General features: G+C 42.0%; 1 protein-coding gene across 3 annotated transcripts in view; it reads right to left on the bottom strand.

The window, feature by feature from the left end:
• Positions 1–746: 746 nt before the first annotated feature.
• DDX60 (DExD/H-box helicase 60) overlaps positions 747–22,810 on the bottom strand; it is a 49,142-nt gene continuing 27,078 nt past the window's right edge. For all 3 annotated transcript variants that reach the window (XM_083755295.1, XM_083755293.1, XM_083755294.1), the window contains exons 24-38: positions 22,448–22,570; positions 21,950–22,077; positions 19,528–19,680; positions 17,054–17,189; positions 16,594–16,746; positions 13,512–13,616; positions 12,556–12,756; positions 10,886–10,990; positions 9,887–10,028; positions 9,406–9,527; positions 8,750–8,897; positions 8,137–8,279; positions 6,161–6,312; positions 5,451–5,513; positions 747–2,415 (exon numbers count right to left, since the gene is read on the bottom strand). In XM_083755295.1, coding sequence (XP_083611421.1) covers positions 2,316–2,415; positions 5,451–5,513; positions 6,161–6,312; positions 8,137–8,279; positions 8,750–8,897; positions 9,406–9,527; positions 9,887–10,028; positions 10,886–10,990; positions 12,556–12,756; positions 13,512–13,616; positions 16,594–16,746; positions 17,054–17,189; positions 19,528–19,680; positions 21,950–22,077; positions 22,448–22,570 — 1,974 coding nt within the window. In that variant the 3' untranslated portion in view covers positions 747–2,315. The remainder of the gene's footprint in view (positions 2,416–5,450; positions 5,514–6,160; positions 6,313–8,136; positions 8,280–8,749; positions 8,898–9,405; positions 9,528–9,886; positions 10,029–10,885; positions 10,991–12,555; positions 12,757–13,511; positions 13,617–16,593; positions 16,747–17,053; positions 17,190–19,527; positions 19,681–21,949; positions 22,078–22,447; positions 22,571–22,810) is intronic.

Raw genomic sequence — 22,810 nt, 5'->3', positions numbered from 1 at the left:
GCTAAAATGTATAAAGGGAAAACATCAACCTCTTGGAGATGCAAAAAAGAGGAGGGGTCATACTATCATATGTGGGGGACATGTGTAAAGGTAAAGGGACCCCTGACCATTAGCTCCAGTCGTGACTGACTCTGGGGTTGTGGCGTTCATCTTGCTTTATTGGCCAAGGGAGCCGGTGTACAGCTTCCGGGTCATGTGGCCAGCATGACAAAGCCACTTCTGGCAAACCAGAGCAGTGCACGGAAACACCGTTTACCTTCCCACTGGAGTGGTATCTATTTATCTACTTGCACTTTGACGTGCTTTCGAACTGCTAGGTTGGCAGGAGCAGGGACCGAGCAACAGGAGCTCACCCCGTCGCGGGGATTCGAACCGACCTTATGATCAGCAAGTCCTAGGCTCTGTGGTTTAAGCCATAGCGCCACCCGCGTCCCCTTGGGGACATGTGTAGCCATTGGCAAATACTGGAATGATATTTATAATGAGTTTAAGAAACTGTTTACAATCACCTTTAAAAAAAACCCCCAGAGATTTTGCTACTTTGTATACTACCACCAGAAATTAAAAAAGATATAAGAACATTGTTTATGTATAGTATAACAGCAGCTAGAACCCTTATAGCAAGGAACTGGAAGAATGAAACACTCCCAGAGATTACAGATTGGCAGATACTCATGTTAGAATACTACAATTAGCAAAACTGACGGGATCAGGTAGAGGAATATCGAAACAAAAAAACCTAGAGAATTGATAGTACAAAGCAGATACTTAACAGAGCAGACGAGGCTATTGACTTAGCAAGCAAGTTGGTCTGACCATTATGACAGTCCCCTTTTCTGCAATAATCAATCTCACAGCGTTCAGAATCACATGATTGGAAAAAGGAGTCCCCAACACCCATTTAGACTAACTCCAAACTCATTACATTATCAACAACAGCATGGCAGGACAAACCTTTACCTGTTTATTCAATGAGGTGTTCAGTGAGGATATGTGTAAAGGATATGTGCAAAAGATTACAGAATCACAATGTATCATTGCTAGACAATTCTTGTTTTGCTTCTCACGCACACAAAGATAAACCAGACTTGTTAATATTAGGGCAGCAAAATCTTTTTCATCAGTTCACTATATATTGGCAGTATTTATTCTTAATAAGCTCCATAAATTCATGCTTCAACAAAGCCATGGTCCTGCTTATATCTCCCAGAATTGTACCACACATTGTATAATTTGGGGAGTTTTCCATATTGTTCCTGAATTCCAGACCAGGAGGGTTGGGGAAACTCAACAAAGGGAGTTTACTTTGTTGTTTGCTTACTTATTTGCTAGGATTTAAAATCCCTAATTCTATACAAACAGGCAAAAACAAAACCCCAATAACTAAAACAAGCTTTCTTTCTTTCTTTCTTTCTTTCTTTCTTTCTTTCTTTCTTTAGCTAGCTAGCTAGCTAGCTATCTTCCTTCCTTTCACTATAAGGTGCCAGAGTGGGTTACAATAATTACAACACAAATAATTATAATAATTACAACACAAAGTTAAAAACATATAATGTGTCCATATATCAGCTGTTAAAAGCCATGGTAAAGAGGTGTGTCTTCAATTACCCCTCCCTGTGTTGTCATTTAAACAAATAGGCATGCTGACTTATTTGACATTTTTCCCCAGCTGTTTGAACATACATAGTAGAAAAGCATTTGTAGAACAGATGGAGAAGCTCCCCACGCCCAAAAAAAGCATTTTACTTCCTCTGAGGAAGCATAGAACAAGGAGAAAAACTCTACTGGGGAGTTAGAACTTTTAAGAGGGGTCAGAAGATAGCCCTGTCTGCAGTATAAGCTGTCTGGTGCCTTCTGTTAAATAAAAATGCTGTCCCCCTTCACTTTATACTAATTGAGTACTCTAACAAAAACTCTAAAATTGTCCTACATATTATGGGCAAACTGAAAGGCAGGGGGTGGGACAAAACACCCTAATGAAGACTGAACTTGCTAAGTGGCTGTAGACCACAGAAGATAATTGAAGAGGGGTGTGAGGGAGAGACAGAAGACAAGGGAAAAAGGTGTGCAGTGCCCATGAAGAAGGCATGGCTGGCTGGGACCCTGAACAGGGGTACTCCCCGCAGCCACATTTCGTTGCTGCTCCCTCTTGCATACCAGATCCTTCTAAAATCTTTAAAATTAAATATTCGCATTAAGGCAGCACCCCTAATCAAACAGATACTACATATCCATTCAACCAATCACTGGTGTCTACTTGATACAACTGTCCCTTCTTACAAAGCACCATATTTTTGGTGCAGGCATTATTCCAGTTACACCACATCCAGTTTCGACCAGTAGTTCTGACTTAATTGTTCAAAGGCGCACACGACGTTATCATCCTCTTTGTCGCAAAGTTCACGCAAAGAGACACTGGAAAAGAGAAGCAGAAGTAAATTAAATGTTTTTGTGAGGAGGAGGGGGTGTTATACACCTTCAACCCTGAAAGCTGCTTTGTTGTATTTTGTAACATTTTTGTGCCTGAAGTAGAGCCCACACGAAACCATCCACCCCCCTGCTAGGCGCAATATTTTGAAAAGTATTCATGCACCATTCAGCTATCAGTTCTGGCCTTCCTTGATTCCCCCCATGGTGCTTCTTGGTCCTGCTACATGATTGGACCAGTCTTGTGTTTCTTTATGGTTTACCTGAATTAAGCATCTATCTAAAACAAAAAATACTTTTGTTTTTGTTGCCTCGGAGATCTCACTCTTGATGTTCAAACTATGTTCAAAGTGTTCAAACCATGTTAAGGATGATAGAGAAGAGGAGTGGCTGGAAAGCCACCCAGGTCAAATATTGAAAGTTTTTGTCATTTGGATTCATCACGGCTAGCAAATCCCCCTGAACAACATTCACACCTTGGATGTAAAGATGAAAATGGAGGTGACGACACCCACTGGTGTTCATTTACCATGTGAAAACTGGTTGGACAATGATATGTTTCAGTCACCCAGACCAATCTCTACACCCATGGTAACAGTGGAGGCATCATGCGGGTAAATTTGGGTAAGGGGGCACAGAAAGAGCAAAGTATATTTTTGTCAGGAAAGTTGTACCTCATGTGTTAAGATCTCAGAAAGATATATAACAGTACAGTGGTACCTCAGGTTAAGTACTTAATTCGTTCCAGAGGTCCGTTCTTAACCTGAAACTGTTCTTAACCTGAAGCACCACTTTAGTTAATGGGGCCTCCTGCTGCTACCGTGCCGCCAGAGCACGATTTCTGTTCTCATCCCTAACATCTGTCGTTATGAAATGCTTTGAGAGATTGGTGCTAGATTATATTAAGGCTGGTCTTCCATCCACTCTAGACCCGTTCCAGTTTGCATACAGAAGAAATAGATCTACTGATGATGCTATTTCCATCGCTGTCCATACTGTACTGAGTCATCTAGAACGACAGGGAACCTACGCAAGGCTGTTGTTTGTGGACTACAGTTCTGCCTTTAATACAATTCTACCAGACAGGTTATTCCTTAAAATGACCAATTTGGGTATACATCAGAAGATCTGTTTGTGGGTAAGGAATTTCCTGACCGATAGGCCGCAGACAGTGAGAATGGGACCTTACTATTCTTCTACTCTAGTATTAAGCACAGGAGCCCCTCAGGGGTGTGTGTTAAGCCCCTTTCTCTATTCCCTGTACATATTTGATTGCACCCCACTGTATAAGTCCAACACAATCATCAAATTTGCGGATGATACAACAGTGGTGGGGCTCATTAGTGAGAATGATGAGGCTGCTTATAGGAAAGAAGTACAGGGGTTAATTCAATGGTGTAAAGAAAATAATCTTATGCTTAACACCAAAAAAAACTAAAGAACTCATAATTGATTTTAGGATAAAAAAAAGTGTATTTTTACCATTGCACATAAATGGCGAGGAGGTGGAGAGGGTTGGTAGTTTTAAATACCTGGGCATTTACATCTCTGAGGACCTCTCATGGACTGCAAATATTAATATGGTTGTGAGGAAGGTGCAGGGGAGGTTGTATTTCCTGAGAATGCTCAGGGGATTGAATCTATCTCAGCACCTACTTCTGTCCTATTATCACAGTACCATTGAGAGTGTCTTAACCTATAGTATATTATCGTGGTATCGGAGCAGCTCTGAAATGGATAAAAAAGCTTTACAGAGAATAATTAAAATTGCCCAGAATGTTATTGGGCTCCAACTACCAACCCTGGATGAGATCTTCACGTCTCGCAGCTTGAAGAAGTCACACAATATCCTGAGAGATCCCACCCATCCTGCTCACAACCTCTTTGAACTGTTGCCTTCGGGCAGAAGATACAGGACAATGAAAACACGAACCACACGCCTTCTGAATAGTTTCTATCCAAGAGCTCTGATTGCACTAAATAATGATCTCAGGGCCAGTTGTAAGAAATAGCAAGCAGTGAGTAGTAAGGAATGAGATAGGTTTTAGGTTATGCTATGCTTCTAATAGGTTATGTTATATTCTGGATTATGTTATGTTTTAATAGATTATGTCTGAATAGGATGAGAGTGTTGGAGATACGTGCAAATGTGTATGTGAATCCGGTCTTGGGTCTTTGATTTTCGTTGTTGTGTATACTGTGTATATACGGACAATGACAATAAATTTATCTATATCTATCTGTCTGTCTGTCTGTCTGTCTGTCTGTCTGTCTGTCTGTCTATCTGAAGCAAAGCTCTTAACCCGAGGTACTATTTCTGGGTTAGCAGAGTCTGTAACCTGAAGCGTATGTAACCTGAGGTACCACTGTACATGTTAATGTCAGCAGTCCAGCAAGGGGGGGCAAGTGCCTTGTTTTGGCCCCTGCCCCCTCTTCTGGTGCCAACCCAGGTATGATAGGCACCAGTCTACTGACCTCTGTTAAATTGTTCTAAAGAACAAGAGTAAACAAGCAAGACTTCATTGCATACCTCAAGAGGTTTTCAACCTTTTTGGGTCCACGGCTCCCTTGACCAACTACATTCTTTCTGTGGTACCCTTGTGGGGCTCAGGAGCCCAGTTATATCATCCCTTACCTGCAGAGCTGGAAACCCCTCACCCCTTTTCAAACACTCTCGCTTGTGGAGTGTTCCCTCAGCCTCTTCCCCTCTCCTTGGGAGTCCTCTGGGAAGCAGCAGTTGCCTCTCCTGCCCCCAAAGAGAGGTGCCTTCTCCCACTGCCCATAGGGGCCTGGAAAGCACCCCCTGGCCAACCCTAGAGGCACCATTCACCTGCAGCACTTGTAGCCAGGGCTGCTGCAACAAGCAGCTCTGCAAGCCTTTGGGAGGCAGAGACGTGAGAAGGCATCAGAGGAGGGAGGGAAAGAAAGAGGGACAGAGGCCTGGTGTTGCCTGCGGCACCTCTGACTATCATTCAAGGCACCCCAGGGTGTCTTGGCACACTGGTTGAAAACCATTGGCATACCTGATAACTCGAAGAACAAGGCCAAAGTCTCTCAACAAAGCATAGGCTTCTCCTTCATGTATACTAAAATTGGAAGGAAAAGTAGGTTAGCAGAGTTATATATTTCATGTACTTTTCTTGTTCTTGATAGCCTTGCTCTCCAAGAATTAGCCTGATTCTCTTTTAAAGCCATCCAAGTTGGTGGTGATCACTTCCTCCTGTTGTGTGTGAGTTCTACAATTTAGCTATGCAGTGTGTGAAGAAGTATTTTATCTGTCCTGAACCTTCCCACATTCAGCTTCGTTGGATGTCCACGAATTCTAATGTTATGAGAAAGGGAGAGAAACTTTTCTGTATTCACTTTCTCCATGCCATGCTTAATTTTATAAATAGCTACTGTACCGTGACCCTCTTGTCGTTTCTCAAAACATTTCACCCTGAGAGGTTTGTAGGACAGCAACACGAGAAGGAGTCTTTTCTGTGGTGGCTCCTCACTTGTGGAATGCTCTCCCCAGGAAGGTTCGCTTTAGTTACATATCTTTAAGCACCAGGAAAAACATTCTTCTTCTCACAGGCTTTTGGCTAATTGAACCATCTATGGCGCTTTAAACTTGGGGGCGTGGGTACTGTTCTTGTATGTTATGCATTTTTGTGTTTTTATATGTTAAACCACCCTCAGATGAAGTGTGGTATAGAAATATAATTAATAAATTATGAAAGAAAGTACGTACCTGTTATCCTGTGCCATTGCTGTCAGAGATCCATGTTTATAGAAGTCGAGCACATATGCATTAAGTGGCATCATTCTTCCCTGATTATCACATATCTTTGAATAGAGGACTGGAATGTTTGCACCATGAATGCCTATTGTGCGCAGTATAACCTGCAGAAACAGTAGAGCAACATTCATTTTTCATACTACTCAGTTACTGACTAACCCCTTTGCCATATAGTAATAAAGCTGCCCTGAACCTGGATGAGATCCCAAGAACAAGTTTCATAGGCTTAAGGGGAGAATGGTTGCATTTAAGGCCGCACCCACAGTATGCACTTAAAGCACTATGAAACCACATTAACGGCCATTGTGGGTCAAAAGAATCCTGAGAACTGTAGCTTGTTAAGAGAGCTGAAAGTTGTTAGGAGACCCCTATTCCTCACATAGACCTACAATTCCTGTGGTGGTTTAACAATCAATTTCCTGTTCTTGGGCAACTCTGGGAATTGTATATGAAGTCATTTTGTGCCTTTAGAAAACAGGGGACACACAAGCACAAAATAATCTACCGTCCATGAACTTATTTTCATACAGCATTTCCATTTTGGTGCTGCTGTGTAATGCCAGGTCAATGATTCACAAGACCGCTGCCATTCATGACTTGATCGTGGACGATGGAATTGACCTGGCATATGTAACAGAGACTTGGTTGGACGTGGCCGATGCGCCTGTTCTTGCTGCTGCTTGCTGCCACATTTCACACAGCAACCCATGTCATGGGGGGGAGGGGGTGTTGCAGTGATCTTTAGGAAGTCATGAGCTTGTGCCAGGTGTCCTAATTGGGAAGACCCAGTTTTCTGAGTGTATGTTCTGGAAGCTGGGCAATAGGGGAAGTACAGGATTCCTTTGAGTGTACTAACCTCCCCGCTGCACCAAGGATTCCTTGCTTGAGCTGCTTCAGGTCATGGTAGATGTTAACATCCATGCCAACACAACCTTACCGGGGGCTGCTCAAGACCTCATGGAAAGCATGGCCTCCATGGGACTGGCCCTGAATAAGTTTGGCCCAACCCAGACATGGCTTAGATCAGGTGTTGACCTCAATGGACATCAATGATCTGACATTAAGTAAAAGTAAAACAAAAGATCACAACTAGACTTCTCTGTGACCCTTCACCTCCACAGGGAGGTGGGACTGATTCAGATGGTCTGTCCCTGCCACTTAATGGTTTCCAGAGAGTGGTAGGGGATGATTTGTCCCATGTTGATGGCCTCTCAGCTGATTCCCTGGTGGCCTGCTGGAAGGCGGAGTTAACCAGGACTATTGACTGTCTGGCTCCAAAGTGCCCTCTCCTGTCTACCAACTCCATCTGGTATGCCAGCTGAGACGCTACCTGCCACAGACTGTCTCGCCAGAGTGTTGCATGATCTGGTTATCTCCCACTTGGACTACTACAATGCACTCTACACGGGGCTACTTTTGAAGGTGAACTAATCTAGAATGCGGCAGCTAGCCTGATGGCGGGGAATGGCCACGGAGACCATATAACACCGGTCCTGAAAGACCTACATTGGCTCCCAGTAAGTTTCTGAGCACAATTCAAAGTTTTGGTGCTGACCTTTAAAGCCTAATATGGCCTCGGCCCAGTATACCTGAAGGAACGTCTCCACCCCCATCACTCAGCCCGGACATTGAGATCCAGCACCGAGGGCCTTCTGGCGGTTCCCTCATTGTGAGAAGTGAGGTTACAGGGAACCAGGCTTAGGGCCTTCTTGGTAGTGGTGCCCACCCTCTGGAACGCCCTCCTATCATTTTTTTTATATGCGCTGTAAGCCGCCCAGAGTGGCTGGGGAAACCCATCCAGATGGGTGGTATGTAAATAATGAATTTAGTAGTAGTAGTAGTAGTAGTAGTAGTAGTAGTAGTAGTATATGCTTTTGACATCTTTCATCAAACCTCCAGTTTTATACTTTATAGTCTTTCCCACTTACATTGTTGACAGAGCCTTCGTGCAGCAAATCAAATTCTGTATTTCCTGACAGGCACACAAACGGTGAAACTGCTGTCCTCCCTTCATCGCAGCTCATTAAGTGAGATGCAAGCGGTGAGTCAGATGGCTTTTTATTTGAAAAATCTAACAAAATGATTAAAAATGTGAATTTATCAATGGGTGCACAACTCTATTATAATTGGATAATAGAGGAATGGACATAAATATAAAAAGCAGATATTTATACTTTATATATACTTGATGACTGAAGTCCTCAGATGTCTCATTAGATGTGACCATATATCCTTGTGCTCTTTTTTGTCCCTACTGAATCTAAGCCAAAATATATGCAATTGAAGCAATCACATCTTCACCCACTGCCTACCCATGCCTCCATTCCTACCTTTCTTTTGTCCAATCTACCTCCAGCATGCCATCTTTCAAATTGTACTTCCTGCAACCTGCCACAGGTTGCATATCTAAGCCCATGTAGCTTCCCAGGGACTCCTCTGGGATCACAAGGCTGCTCAACCAGTGGACCTTTGATTCCTAACTGATAGGCTTCAAAACTGCACAGTTTGTATTTCAATGTAATACAAACAATGCCTGCTTACCAAGTTCTGAAAGTGGAAGTTTATATTCTTGCTGCATATCAGCCATGGTGGAAACTATCTGCAGAAACTGTCCAAAATTCTCTTTTATTTTGGAGTTGTACTCATGCAAAGCAGCAGCAAAATCTTCAGGGAGATCCTCAAGAAACACCTAAAGACAACAGAATAGTTGCTTGAGAGATAAATAATAATCGTCAAGCCTCATTTAAAGCTTTTAATAAGAAAATACGTTTTTTTAAAAAAGGACCACAGAATACAATATCTAGATCACCAAGAGGGCTCTAGTGACTTTGGCTGTATTGCTGCAGAATTTATCTCATAATCCAATGTATGTCACAGAATTAGAGTACTGTGCAATACAAAAGGTGCTTACATGTATCTTTATACCTTACTTCCATAGTATAAACTTAATTTATCATTCAATAAGTTGTCCATATAGAATCAATAAAAATGCAAGGGAGAAGAGAAGCTTCCAAAGAGAATTAAACAGCATGTGGATTCTTCTGTTCACCTTTGATCAGTAGTTACTGGGGTTTCTTTAAATCACATCATTATCTCCATCTTTGGCATCATCCGCTCATCTTTGTACCTTCTGAACAAAAGTGTCCAATGTCCTTTCCCACATTTTCAGTGGCAAATAAACAAGCTTTTGATCTTACCTTTGACTGGTAAAATGTCCTTCCAGAATTAAGAACAGCAGCTGATATCCGCCTTCTTCCAAAAAGATGTGCCAATACTAGCACTAGCTTTTCCATCACATCCTGAGAGAAAGCATGTGGTCCTGTTTGGTACAGAAATCCACATTATTGCAAATTAATCCTTCGGGAGTGCACTCTTAATGCTTATTTGCAGCTGTGGCTTTACCTGCTCACAGGTGTGGGGGAGATGGGGGGGAAACAGCCTCCTGGTCAAATTAGGATCTCTGGTGGTTTGATCCATGAGCTGAAGGTTCTTCACCCTTCATCTATTAGTTACACTTATGAACAATGACATGACAAGGCCTTCCTCACTCCCCCAACCTGGAGTAGAAGTGGTCTCCAAAACAGGAGTAAGAATGGAGTAAATCACTCTGCCCATTCAAAAGCAAAGCAGGGAAGGAAGCAATTGGTGCTCTTTCTCTGTGCCCATGTAAAAACATACCTTTCTTGCTTCGTTGACACAGCTTATGGAATAAGCCTTTCACAAGAAAATCAACTAGTACAATATTGGAAGGTTCATGATAATGCAAATGAGTCACAAGTCCAGCAAATCCTGTAGTATTGCCTTTCCGATCCACATATCCCTAAAGAAAGAAAACACTGTATGTATTCAGATGGATTTCCACCCTACCTCATGAGACAAACTGCAAAATACATTCTTATTTTAATCATGGTGTAAGCTTGGGAGCTAAAAACCGAAACTCTCTCATGTTTGTGCAGGATAACCATAAAGCGACCAAATGTTGTACATTAAAACAGACTAGCTAAATGCCTTAAATATTACCGTGGTCATAGAAGATTAATTGAAGAGGTGGCCCTCAATTTGTTCCAGAGCACATTCACACACTGTTTTGAATACTGAGTACTGAGTACTAAGTCCCAATCTTAGTACTAAGTACTAAGCACCAATCTTTTAAACTTACTGTTTATAAATCTGGGCCAGAATGAAAACTTCTAACTTTTTTCAGGAATTTTGGCGGGAGGGGGGGTTGACCCATTAAACTTGGCAGGCATATATTTCAAGGAGCAGGGTTGAATCATTTGATGTGGGACATTTTTTCCTATTTTTGAACAAGGGAAAATATAGTTGTTGGTGGAGGCACAGCAATGCTTGAGCTCTTGGAAGCCACCATTTTTACATTCCCAAAAGAGTTTGGAATGAAACTGCATTGTGTTAGTTCAGGTGAATTATTGGGGAGAAAATGGCTGTCAGCTCCTGGTGGTATCTGAGAGGTGGATAAATACTCTGCTACCACAGTCATGGGCAGAAACAAAACTACATTTTCCCCTGAAAGAGAACATACAACACATCTGAACATTGATAAAGCATTACACAACCACATGTTTTTATCACCTTCAGGATGGTGAAGTAATCATTTTTAAACTCTACAAAAACAAAGGCAAGACCCACTTGAATAAATAAGAAGACTTGGAAACTTACCTCCTTCACAAGAAACTGTAATGAGAACAAAAAATACAACTTTAACATCTTGAGGGCCCTTGGTTGTTTGAAGGCTAGAAGTGAATGCTTCAGTATCGACAGGACCTTTGAGAAGGGAAATTATATTAATACATTTCCATTGCAGCTGGCTGGTTGAAAGGTTTAAGAGTAAGATGTTAGAAAACTGGCACTGAGCTTAACATCGATTCTTGGCATACCAGAGTATGGTCAAAGGAATTGCCTGAGAAATTAACATGTCAGGCCAGAGCAGTAAAGGGCAACCACAATCCCTATTCCTTTTCTAACATGCAGCAAATGTTTATTGAATGCATACAGTAAATTGTTCAGACTGTGGCAGGCATCTGCCCAACACTCATGGGAAAATGTGGCCCGACCTTTTAGAGTAATCAACTAAAACTTTATTACATAGCATGACATTACATTGGGACAAGGTATTTGTTGTTTACTACTGTAAAAATAGTTTTCTAAAAATGTATGAAAGTACCATGAAAAATAAACAAAAACCTTGAGCAAACTAAGTTTGTTCTTGGTATAAGCTTTTGTGTGCATGCACACTTCTTCAGGTATCTGAAGAAGCGTGCATGCACATGAAAGCTTATGTCAGATGTGCGTGCAGGTGCCAGGCCCTGGGACCAATAGGACTTTGCAGGACTGGGGCCTTCCTAAGTTTGTTCTGAAGAGGCAAGTTGCGGCCAATTGGTAACTCACAGCACCTGGTGGCAAGAGCCGGGAAGGGATATAAGGTCAGCATTTCCCTTCGGCTCTTTGCCACAGCAACACGTTCCCTGCCCTGATGCGTATGGCTCCTTGACTCCTTGCTTCTTGATCCTCGGATCCCTGACTTTGTGACTCCTTGCTTCTTGATCCTCGGACCCTTGGCTTCCTGACTCCTGGCTTCCTGCTCCCACCCCGCCATCTTGCCCCCAGTCCTGATGTTCCCAGCCGGGACTTCAATTGCCCATGAACTGGAGCGTGACAGCATATACCAGTAACAAACTCAGTTGGTCTCCAAGGTGCCACTGGACAATTTATTTTATATATATATATATATATATATATATATATATATATATATATGCAGGTTTTGGAGGCTAGACTACGAAAGCAAATATATATATATATATATATATATGCAGGTTTTGGTGTCCTCGGGTGTCTTCCCGTGTAAAAGTTGGGTGTAAAAGACACCCGAGGACACCAAAACCTGCATTCCTGTACCCGTGAAAATCTACGAAAGCAAATATATATATATATATATATATATTTCGATTGTGTCAGACCAACATGGCTACCTACCTGAATCTAAAACCTTGAGCATTAGCATTTAGTGTTTTTCTTTAACTTGCAGAATGAGTTTTGAAAATGTGTAACAAAATGCACTGGTTAGAACATTGTCAGGAAATTAGTTGATAAATTTAGGCTGCAATTCGTAACACTTTCCTAGGTATTTACTCTTACTGAAGTCACTGGGAGTTATTTCCAAGTAGACACATTTAGGAACACCTTGTTAAATTAAGCTAGGAAGGAGTCATCCGTTGTTTCCCAGTGCAATCCTCTGCCTATCAGAAGTAAAACCCAATGTATTCAGTCCCATTGGGGGGCTATAGGATTGCATCCTTCATTAGAGAAGGATTGCTTCCAAGGATTACCTTGGCTTTTGCATCCACTTCATCATCTGCTTTTGAAGCCAACAGCAGGAGTCTCAGGATCAGAGAAATACTCAAAGGAAACTGTCCTCGAAGTTCAGGTACATTGGATTTAATGAGCTTCTGAATTTTAGGCAAAGGAATGTCATAGAAAAAGACATCACCCAAAAAGTCTTGACCTCGTCGCCCAGCACGTCCAGACATCTATGAAAAAGCAATCAAAATCAGAAATCACCCAAGTAAATAATCAAGCAAAATTTGAAATCAAAGCATTTAAGACTGTAGCAGAGAAGCTATCTATACTGAAGGACAAACATGCTCTTTTTTTTCTTTATCAAATAGATAGATAGAGGGATGGGGAGAGAAGAGGCAAAGTCATTCCTAGCAAATCCCAGGGGTTGAATGATAATGCTTTATGGTCTTTACTTGTGGGCATCAATTTCCCTTCAGTGCTGTGTCTGTGGGGGCAGGAGTGAAACAAACTTAATTCACTTTACCTGCAAGACCTAAAGTCTAAATTTCCTAAGTGTCCTCCATACCCAGTACAACCAAGATTAAATTACAGATGTCCTTAGTCATGCCAGTCTGCTCTTAGATGTAGTGTTGTTTTTAACAAAAACCCAACACAGGAGGCCTGATTTGGATCAGAACTGCAACATGGGGACACGGGCAGTGGTGGCGAGTACCCACTGAGAGGGGTAGGGGCAGGGAATAAGGAAACCAGAAGTAAGTGCAGCCAGAGCCCAAAGATAAGCCGAGCCAATTCAGTGTTATTTATTGCCGAGTTCCATAAACATAGCACTGAGACTAAACATCCTTCCATATTGGTCTCTGTGTTTGTGGGTCATTGATACAATAATAATGCATTAGTTGTGGATTCATGCTGGACTGTCCAACCCATCCCACTCTCCAAAAACAGCCATGGACTTTTGACTAGTCCTAAAGATTAATCTCATTACCTGCCTATAGTGCAGAGCATCCAAATATACAGAATTCTGTACAAAAACAACAGATTTACATGGCATGTTGATTCCCAAAGCCAAGGTTCCTGTGGCTGTCACCACCTAAAAGAAGAAGCAACATTCAGTGGCAGTGCTTAATGAGACTTGTTCCCAGGTATTTGGGTGTAAGAGTGCTGCCTTAATTGCTTTAAAAGATGATAGTTAACATTGACTATCAATGTTAATACCCTAATAATGCTTATCCATGCAACACAATGCAGAGCTACATAAAATGTTTTTTTTTTTTTGTGGGTGTGGGAGAGATGAATAAAAAAGCATACTGAAAAATAGTGGCAGAATCTGAACTCCAGTTACTAGGACTTGCTAGTATTTAGTTAGATTCAGTTTCTAGTCCCTTGTATATATTTTCCTAATCAAGTCCGATCAAGAAAGCATCACTGTGATATAGGGTATCGAGCATGTTATTTTGGAAAAACCTCAACTTGTTTTTCATTTATCATGGCCCCTTAAGACCCATGGCAATATTAAGGGGAACTGACCAAGGACACGTCTGCACTCTATGCCATGATCATACAAGTTGGCCATAAAACCAGAGAGGCTGGAGGAAGGGCAGAATCTCTTTTCAAAGCACCCAAAATATTAAGTGCTTTCCTTCCACAAGACCACCTCCACCCATCAGCCTAAAATTTAACATCGGATAATGTCAGTATTACCATGAAAAAATGAAAACCAAGTATATAACTTGTACAGAACAACATCAAAATTAGCAGGCCAGTTATTAAATATAAAGCTGGTCATCCCTTTAAAGAAATCAACGATTTTAAATGAGGCCTAAGTGGTGGGAAGGGGGAAAGGTAAGTTATGCTGGTCAATCCCCTGCCTCCCCATTCAGCTGTCACTCATTCCTTTTTCTGCCAGTCCCCTACACTTCAGTAGGGTAGCTATTGTAGCTGGTTTAACAAGGGAAGACTATTAGGATCAACACGCCATCCATGGATTTACAATCAGTGCTGAATTAAGCCCTGTGGAGGCCCCTGGGCAGTTGAAATCTCAGGGGGCCCTCGCAAATTATCTCCTAATACTTTTTTTTATTTAACCAACATTTTTAATAAACCAATTTTTTACACAATACTATTTTGATCCATTGTCGCAGGGTCCCTAAATAGCATGGGGCCCATAGGTTAGTGTCTACTCTGCCTGTTAAGTAATCTGACACTGCTTACAATCAAGTTAATTTGACTTTAATGATCAGGAAAAGGTTTAAATAAACCGGGACTTCCGGGTTGGCGCCATCGCCGAATGGCGGACTCCCTCCGAGCTCCGGAGGGAGCCTGCTCGGCAGGGGCTGGGTCCTACCGCGCCGGCGACGCGGGGACCCTCAAAAACCATGGGCGCTGAAACCCATGGACATGGTGACTCGGCTGGCACCTTTTGCGCTCCCCCCCGGCCCGCGAAGGAGCCTTTTTAAAGGCTACGGAACGGGTGACAGGGGGGGTGGTGCTTTGAGTCCTCCGCTTCCCCTGCCGAGCGAAGCCGCATGCCATTCGACGGAGAGCGCTGACTTCTTCTATTGAAAATCTGGACCTAAAAGAATAACCCGTGAGTAATTGGAACCTGGACTAAAAAGGGGGATAATTTTTTTTAAAAAAATCGGAGCGAGCGGGGGAGGCGCAAAAAGGAAGTCAGCCCCCCCCTGTTGTAGAGGAGTTAAAGCAAAGGATTTGACATCTAAGATCAAGTGCAACCCTATTTTTACAAAGTTATTAATTTCGCGACGGAAAACTATAAGACTGAGCTGGAGGAGAAAAGTGGAATTGATTTAAAAAGTAACCCCCCCCCCCCCCCGGAACCCTGGGAGCGTTTTGCGAGAGCGCCGGGAGAAGACAAAGAGAGGTTTTGACAGCTGTCAAAGAGCTGTCAAAGCAGAAGAACAAAAATGAGAACGTTGTTACAAGGACTTTGCCGGTTACATTTGTTATAAATTGGATACAAATTGTTTAAAACAAGGAATAACAAGTTTTTTGGACTGATTGGGGTGATCTGGAAGGGAACTGAGTTATTGCAACCCACCTAGAGGAGCCGAGGGATATTACAAGTTGTTGACATGGAATTTGAATAGAACTTTCTATCTCCTGGGAAACTGCAGAAATGGAACACTATTTTGACTACAGAGGCTGACATACTAAAGAAGACAATAGACTTATTTATTGAAAAATGGAAGGGACTTGGCATTATGTTTCGTTCCTGAATAACAGAGCCTCTGCAGCTGAATTTGAAGCTTTTGGAATTAGAACATTTGTGCAGGAAAACGGGAAAGGAAAAAAAAAGAAAAGGAGAGAGATCAACAAGAACAACAAGAATAACAAGAATAACAAGAATTGGATAAAGTTGGAAGAGGGAACATTTGGGACATCCAGATTTGAAAGGTTTAAAGAAATAAAATTGGAGTTTTTACTCCTAATGTATAAAAATCTGGATGGAAAAAATGGGCCTTTTTGAGACAGACTCCTTCCAAGATTGGACATTCGAAATTAAAGATGACTGGTAAAGGACTATGGCTTAAATAATTGTGGGAGCTCCAGGAAGACATCAGATGTTGATAAATTTTGGGAACGCAACCGGGAAAAGGGGGAGGGAAATTTGGAATCCAAAGGGTGTTAAATTACATTTTACTTCATTATATTTTAATTTGTAATGTATGTTAAAGGGGGGAACGCGTGGAAGGGAACAGGTCGATTTTAGGAGATGGGAAAATATTTTTAAATTGGGTCAATGACAATAAGTCCAAAATTTGGGATAAGAAATTGCTGAATTTATAAATAAGAATTGGAATACAAGAGGGGGAGGGGAGGGGAAGTCCTGGAAAGATGTTATGGAAAATAAGATTTTAAATTTGGATGTTTTGTTTTTTTTATTTTGTTGTAATTGGAAACTTTTAATAAATATTATTTTAAAAAAAAGGTTTAAATAAACCTATGACAAATAACTTTGAAGCATACAGAGATGGTAGGTGATTGGCAGTATTAACAAGGCATGTATACACGTAGATTACATATATACAAACTGAAAGTTGGTAAACCTGCAGAAATCCCTTTCTGAAAAGCATCTCCACCACTTGCTTCCCTTTGGCATCCACAGCAGAATGATGATACCCAATGCCTCTTAGTGCCAAATCTTGCAGTTTTATTTTCTTTCTCGAGTATCTTAATCGATGAAATATCTTGGTCAAAGTCTAGTGGAAGGAAAATCTTAATATGTAAGAACAGTAGATGTTTCAAAGCAGCTCGTCATTTCTACATGATTGCATAAGTGTAAATTGACTTTAACTGAATACATGTTAGAAAACCTTTGCCTATGTAATTTTACATTTTCTAATCATTAATTTGGAGAGAATTTCATAATCTCAAATATACTTTGGACATACACAAATATGAACATAGCGGTCTATGTTATAGCACTTGATTTTACATGTCTAATTTTTAATGAAGATCAAAGTCATTTTTATTTTAATACTGGAAATTAAAGGGCTTTAAGCTCACCTCCTCATCAACAGCATGTTCATTTGCATAGGTGCAGTCAGAAGGAGTTTCATAAATCTTCTCCAGTTGCTTCCTTAGGCTATCAAGCTCAGCTTCCCAAACTAATTGTTTGCCATAGTTACGGACTTTAGTGTCACTGCACAAAAGTACAGATAAATTACCAAACAATTTTTCAACATTTCCCTGACATTGTCATATGTACTCTTTTTCCAGCATACATCCTCTTTTTCATGGGTAGAGTCATCATAGCGATCCATACTTAAAAGTAGAAGTTGGCAAATGCGTCCTCTTTTTTTCTCTTCAGAATCTGGCAACCCTAATATGTGTATGTGCGTGTACAAAAGTGAACGAGACACACAGACAAATGTAGAACTCATTTGTATGTGACACTAGTCTTCTTCACATTTCATGGTTTTTGGGGGGTTTTTCAGAAGGAAACCATGGTCTCAGGTTTGGACATGATGCTAAACAAGGCTTCTTGCTACTCACACTAGAGAAGACATGAAGGGACAGTAACTGGACAGCAAGCACTAGCACGCTGCTGGTTCATGTCTTGTTAATTCATGCCAAGCTACTAACTATGGCTTATAGTAGGGGTAATCTATGTGCTGATCTCCAGATATTGTTCAACCCTAGCCAGCATGGCTGATAGTCAGGGGTGATGGAAGCTGCAGTCCATCATTCACAACTAAAGGACTTCCTCTGGCTTACCCTGCTGTGCAAAAAAAGGTCACTTGAAATCCAATAGACTAGTTCACATTTACATTTCAGGCAACAGGAAGTGGAGAGGTGACGCAGCACTGATGTTGGGACTACAGGGCTACATTGGTGAAAGTTGACTCTACTGGTGCCTAATTCTATTGGTGCTTCAACAAAGCCCTGATTTCACTCCCGCCTGACCCCTCACCATCCTGGTAAGTGGCAATGACTCAACAACCATCTCAGCATGATATTCTTCTTAGAGGAATGACATTTACACTCTGCTCATAGAAGCACATGGGATTCAAGGTCATCATGTGATTGCAGTAGGGCTGGCTGAGGATCCAATGGATCCCAGGCTGCCCTGCCTCTCCCTGTCCTTGGAACATCCTGTTTTGAAGCTTTCTGCTGGCTGCCAGCAGCAGGGATCCTACCAGCTGCATGGGCACCAGCACAGTGGGTGAATGGCAGGGGAGATCTGTGGTACCAGAGTGGTGCTACTATCACTCTGCAGGTGGCAGCTGGTGGGCGGGATCCCTCTTGCTAATCTAACTTCACTTCTTCTCCAGCCTGGGGCAAAGGGGATTGAAATTGCTCTGCCAGACACCCAACACAATGTGTGCAGTACATATAAATGGTTTCAAGTACTTGGTCTGCTCCTTTTTCAGATGTTTTTTCTTTTTAGATTTAAAAAAAAAATTGCTCTTGTTAACTTTTCATGTAGTTATCTCCTAAGGAGCTGCATACTCTTTCAGTCCGATGTTGTGGTCTTTTAATGAGTGCTCACACCTTCCTTTGTGGGCGCCCTTTGTGGGACTGAGCACAGCACCTTGGGCCACGTGGGACCCACCAGCTGGTTGGGCTGGCCCGCCTCCCTGTCTTAGTCCTTGGAGGTTCCCGCCAAACCTGGTTAGCCAATCAGCCCTGCAGGGAGGCGGGGCCAGTTGCTTAACTAGGAGGCAGAGCCAGCAGCAACCATGTGGTTGGCTCTAGAGCTTCAGGGAGGGGAACATTTCCAGAATCGTCGTGGGACAGAACAATGAGTATGTTGGGCCCCATCCTCGTCTCTTCCCTCATCCTTTTAGTTTAATTTCCCCTCATCTGCTTAATTTAGCCAGGAGCCGCGCTGCCTTGGGTGGCCTTCTCTCTTCCCCCCCCCCCCCATCCTTCACTGCTTGATCCACATAGGGACTCAGCAGCATCACCCAGTTCCTCTATTGGGGAGGGCACAATGGGCAGGGGGGTGCGGGGCCACCTTGCGGGGCCTCCACTTTGCTCCCAGTGGGGTTTTTTTGCTTTTTGGCCATGGTGGGGGTGGGGGGTTGAATGCAGGAAAGGGGAGTTGGTGAAATCATGAAATTATTATTTCAACATGAAACATTGAAATCTTATGAAAATATGGGAACAGAAACTCAATTATTAAATGCTTTCTGTATCTTATCTGCCTTTTAAAAAAGAGATATTTGCCCAATGATATGGAAAGGACAAGCTTACCTTTGACCAATCACAGCTGAAAAGCAGAGAGATGCCACCTGCAAATTGGTGGATGTTGCTTGCCACAATTACGAAATTATTATCAAACTTAGTTCAAGGAGGCAAGATAATAAAAGGGGTTAATAATCCTTTTGAAAATGGGGGTCTGTCTTAATTTGTTTTATAAAGATAACAATTGTATCTAAAATGAGTATACTTATTTGATGTGATGTATTCAAATACAGCTTTTTATGCGATAAAAGTAAATTTTGGAAAAAGAAAAAAAGGTTTATAGCACTTACTCATTTTGCGCCATTAAATATTTTTCTCTCTTTTTACATTTTTTTGTTAGCCATTCTTCTTTTCCAGAAGCTCGGATGGGCTTTTTACTTTGCTTCTCTTTTAAGAATTCGCAGACATTGTGAGCCAAACGTTCCACTTCTTTAATATTGAATCTTTAAAAAGAGGTGTTCCAACTACGGTTATTTGCTGCTAATCAGATCCCTTACCATAAGATTATATACACGACTATTCTGAAATAAGTCCCAGCGAGTTGAATGGGGCATTTACCCACATAAGTGGGAATAGGATTGGAGTCTTATATTGTATTTTCTCCCAAAAAGCCTCAATAGGCTAGAATATGTTTAGGTAAGCTTTAGTACCTTGTAGCTTCCATAGGTCTACTGTGAATAAGTAATGCCTATGAACTTGCATGCAAATGAATACCTACTAATAATTAGGGCTGTTACTAGATTCAAAAATAAAATTTCACCTTTGTCATTTAGTGAATTAACTACAGGTTCTAAATTTTCATGTGCATAAAATCCAGAGGGAGAATGCTGCTTGGGAACTTGCTACTGAATTACTCTTTTCTTTTCTTTTTCTTTTTTAATTAAAGATTTTCTTGTTTTACAGAAGTATGTGTAATGTCTCTCGTATTTTTTTTTACAAATCAGTTCCATTTGTTGAGACAGTAGGGGGAAATAAGGGGTGGAGGGGGGGAAGATGGGTGGGGGTGAGGGTGGGGTTGGGTGGCGTTTCTATTTTGCTTAATGTATGCAGGGTTTGGTGTCAGCGCTGCTTGTGCAGGTTCTCTGATGTTCACTGGTGCTTCTTTGGTGGTGAGAGAGGCTGGAGTTGGCCTAGAGTATGGTTGTTTGTTTGTGATTGGCTATGATCTTTGTTTTCGTGTGTGAGTGGGGTGGGTGGGTGTTTTGGATCAGGTTAGCCATATTCATTTGTATGCTGTTGATGGATTATTGTCGTTGTCTTGTTGGGCTGTGTATGTGATAAAGGGGAGCCATACCAGGGTAAAAGCGTCTTCTTCTGTTTGTCCCCGTGTCAGTTTCAGTTTATTGGTTAATTTTTCTAGTAGGGCTGTTTCCCATACTATTTGGTACCATTGGTCCGTGCTTACTCCTGACAGGTCTCTCCAGTGTCTGGTTATGGTGTTTCTGGCTGCTGAAAGTAAGTGGGTTATGAGTTCTTTGTGGTGTAAATGGGCATTGTTGTCTTGGAGCTTCTGAATTACTCTAATGGGCTGCAGTGGGCTCTTTGACTTGCACACCCTTTTCAACACTGGAGTTGCTGTTGCTTCCCGGGATGAGGCAGGGAGGCTGCAAGGTCAGAGCTGTGTTGGTGCACAAGCTGGCACAGCACTCCTGCAGGTTCCCCCACCTATCCCTGACCTCACTGCCACCCTTATCATTCCAGTAAGTGGCAGCACTACAGCTCTGACGATACTGCCAACAAGATACCACCTACGGTGCTGGCTGCCCCGGGGAAAGGGTAGAAACTGTGAAGGTAACCAAGCCATTAGCACAACATGCTTACCAGGTTTTGGGGGGAAGCGGCACACTTCTTTGGTTTCTGTCTTTATCCCACCCAACAGGGGCCTACAAGCATTCTGTTTGATCCTCTACTGTTTGTATGGAAACGCTGCTCATCCCCAACTCTGACACTGCTTATGGTCTACAGTGGTACTTCAGGTTAAGTACTTAATTTGTTCTGGAGGTCCGTACTTAACCTGAAACTGTTCTTAACCTGAAGCACCACTTTAGCTAATGGGGCCTTCTGCTGCCGCCGCGCTGCCACAGCACGATTTCTGTTCTCATCCTGAAGCAAAGTTCTTAACCTGAAGCACTATTTCTGGGTTAGTGGAGTCTGTAACCTGAAGCGTATGTAACCCAAGGTACCACTGTATACATCTTATTCGTGTGTAGCCTCGGTGTGGAAGGCCCAATCGGTGAATGTGTGGCATGTGTTATCCCACTCCACACTCAGTGCAAGACTATTTACATATTTGCATCATCTAGGCAAGGCCAATGTTGAGCTGATTAGTGGACCCAGAGAACCAAAAGTGATAAACGCATTCAGGAGGATTTCCATTCACTGTAGATACGCTCTTTCCTATGCTAACGAATTCAAAATGCAGTGGTTGGCAAAGGCAGACAAGGAAAGTGATTATAAATAATCCTCTCAAAAAAAAAATCAGTTACAGAACTGCTTCTGCTGAAAAAGCATTTTAAAGAGGCTTTATAATAGTCTGTATCTTAGAGGGAAGAACTTTCATTATGAAGATTAAAATAATTGCTGCCTGACCAATAGTCGTTTTTGTTTATTGTTGTTCCCTGCCCTAATTCCAAATTCGAATTATCCACTTCATTGGTTATGTGTCAATTACCTATACAAGACAGACATATATACCTCCATTGTCTTACTTACAGGAAAAATAGTGCAGGCAATTTATCCATCTGTTTTAGCTTCTCAACAAAATGAGGAAAGTGTTTTCTCATCGCAGTTTCAGAAGAAAAAGTAGTTTGAGGTTTGAGCAGCTGCAGCACTCTGTTTGCCTAGGGGTTAAAAAGGGTAACAGCAATGAAAAAATTTCCTTACCATTTCTGGATGAATTTTTTTGGGTAAGCAGCAATGAATAATGGCACAAGAAAGTACAGAACAAGGTTAATAGTGTTTCAATTTGAGTTCTATTATTCTCTGCACCATTTTTTTCCCCAATAATGATCTTTGCTTAGCTGCAGTTTCCCAATGCTTTCTAAAGTGCAAAACTAAAACTGGGCTGGCGGTCTCCACCATTCCTCCTCTGCCCAGTCCAACTTCCTGACACAGCCAAGTAATAGACTGAAAATATTAGAGAATATCTAAGGCCTTTAGAAAATAAAAAGAAGGATGATACACAGGTAGAGAGATGGAAATAATAAATACCTCCTCACTGTAACCATGTTTAATCCACATTTCTAGTTCTTCTTTCAGTTGTTTCTCATAAGTTCTTGCATCAGCCTTTGTGATGACCATTTTGTCCTTAAAAAACTGCTCAGGATCCAGTTCCTTGACATCAAAGATCAAGGGGGAAATAGTGACCACAACTGTGTTCTCAAATACAGTGGTGCCTCGCAAGACGAAATTAATCCGTTCCGTGAGTCTCTTCGTATAGCGGTTTTTTCGTCTTGCGAAGCAAGCCCATTGACAGCTTAGCGGATTAGCGCTATTACCGGTTACTGGCTTATCAGCTTAGCAGATCAGCTGATAAGCGGCTTAGCTGCTTAGAAAAAGGGGGGAAAGGGGAAA

The sequence above is a fragment of the Podarcis gaigeae genome, assembly GCF_964106915.1.
Source record: "Podarcis gaigeae genome assembly, chromosome: 9".
NCBI lineage: Eukaryota > Metazoa > Chordata > Lepidosauria > Squamata > Lacertidae > Podarcis > Podarcis gaigeae.
Note: the sequence above shows the minus strand (reverse complement) of the source record. Positions and strands in the feature narration are given on the sequence as shown.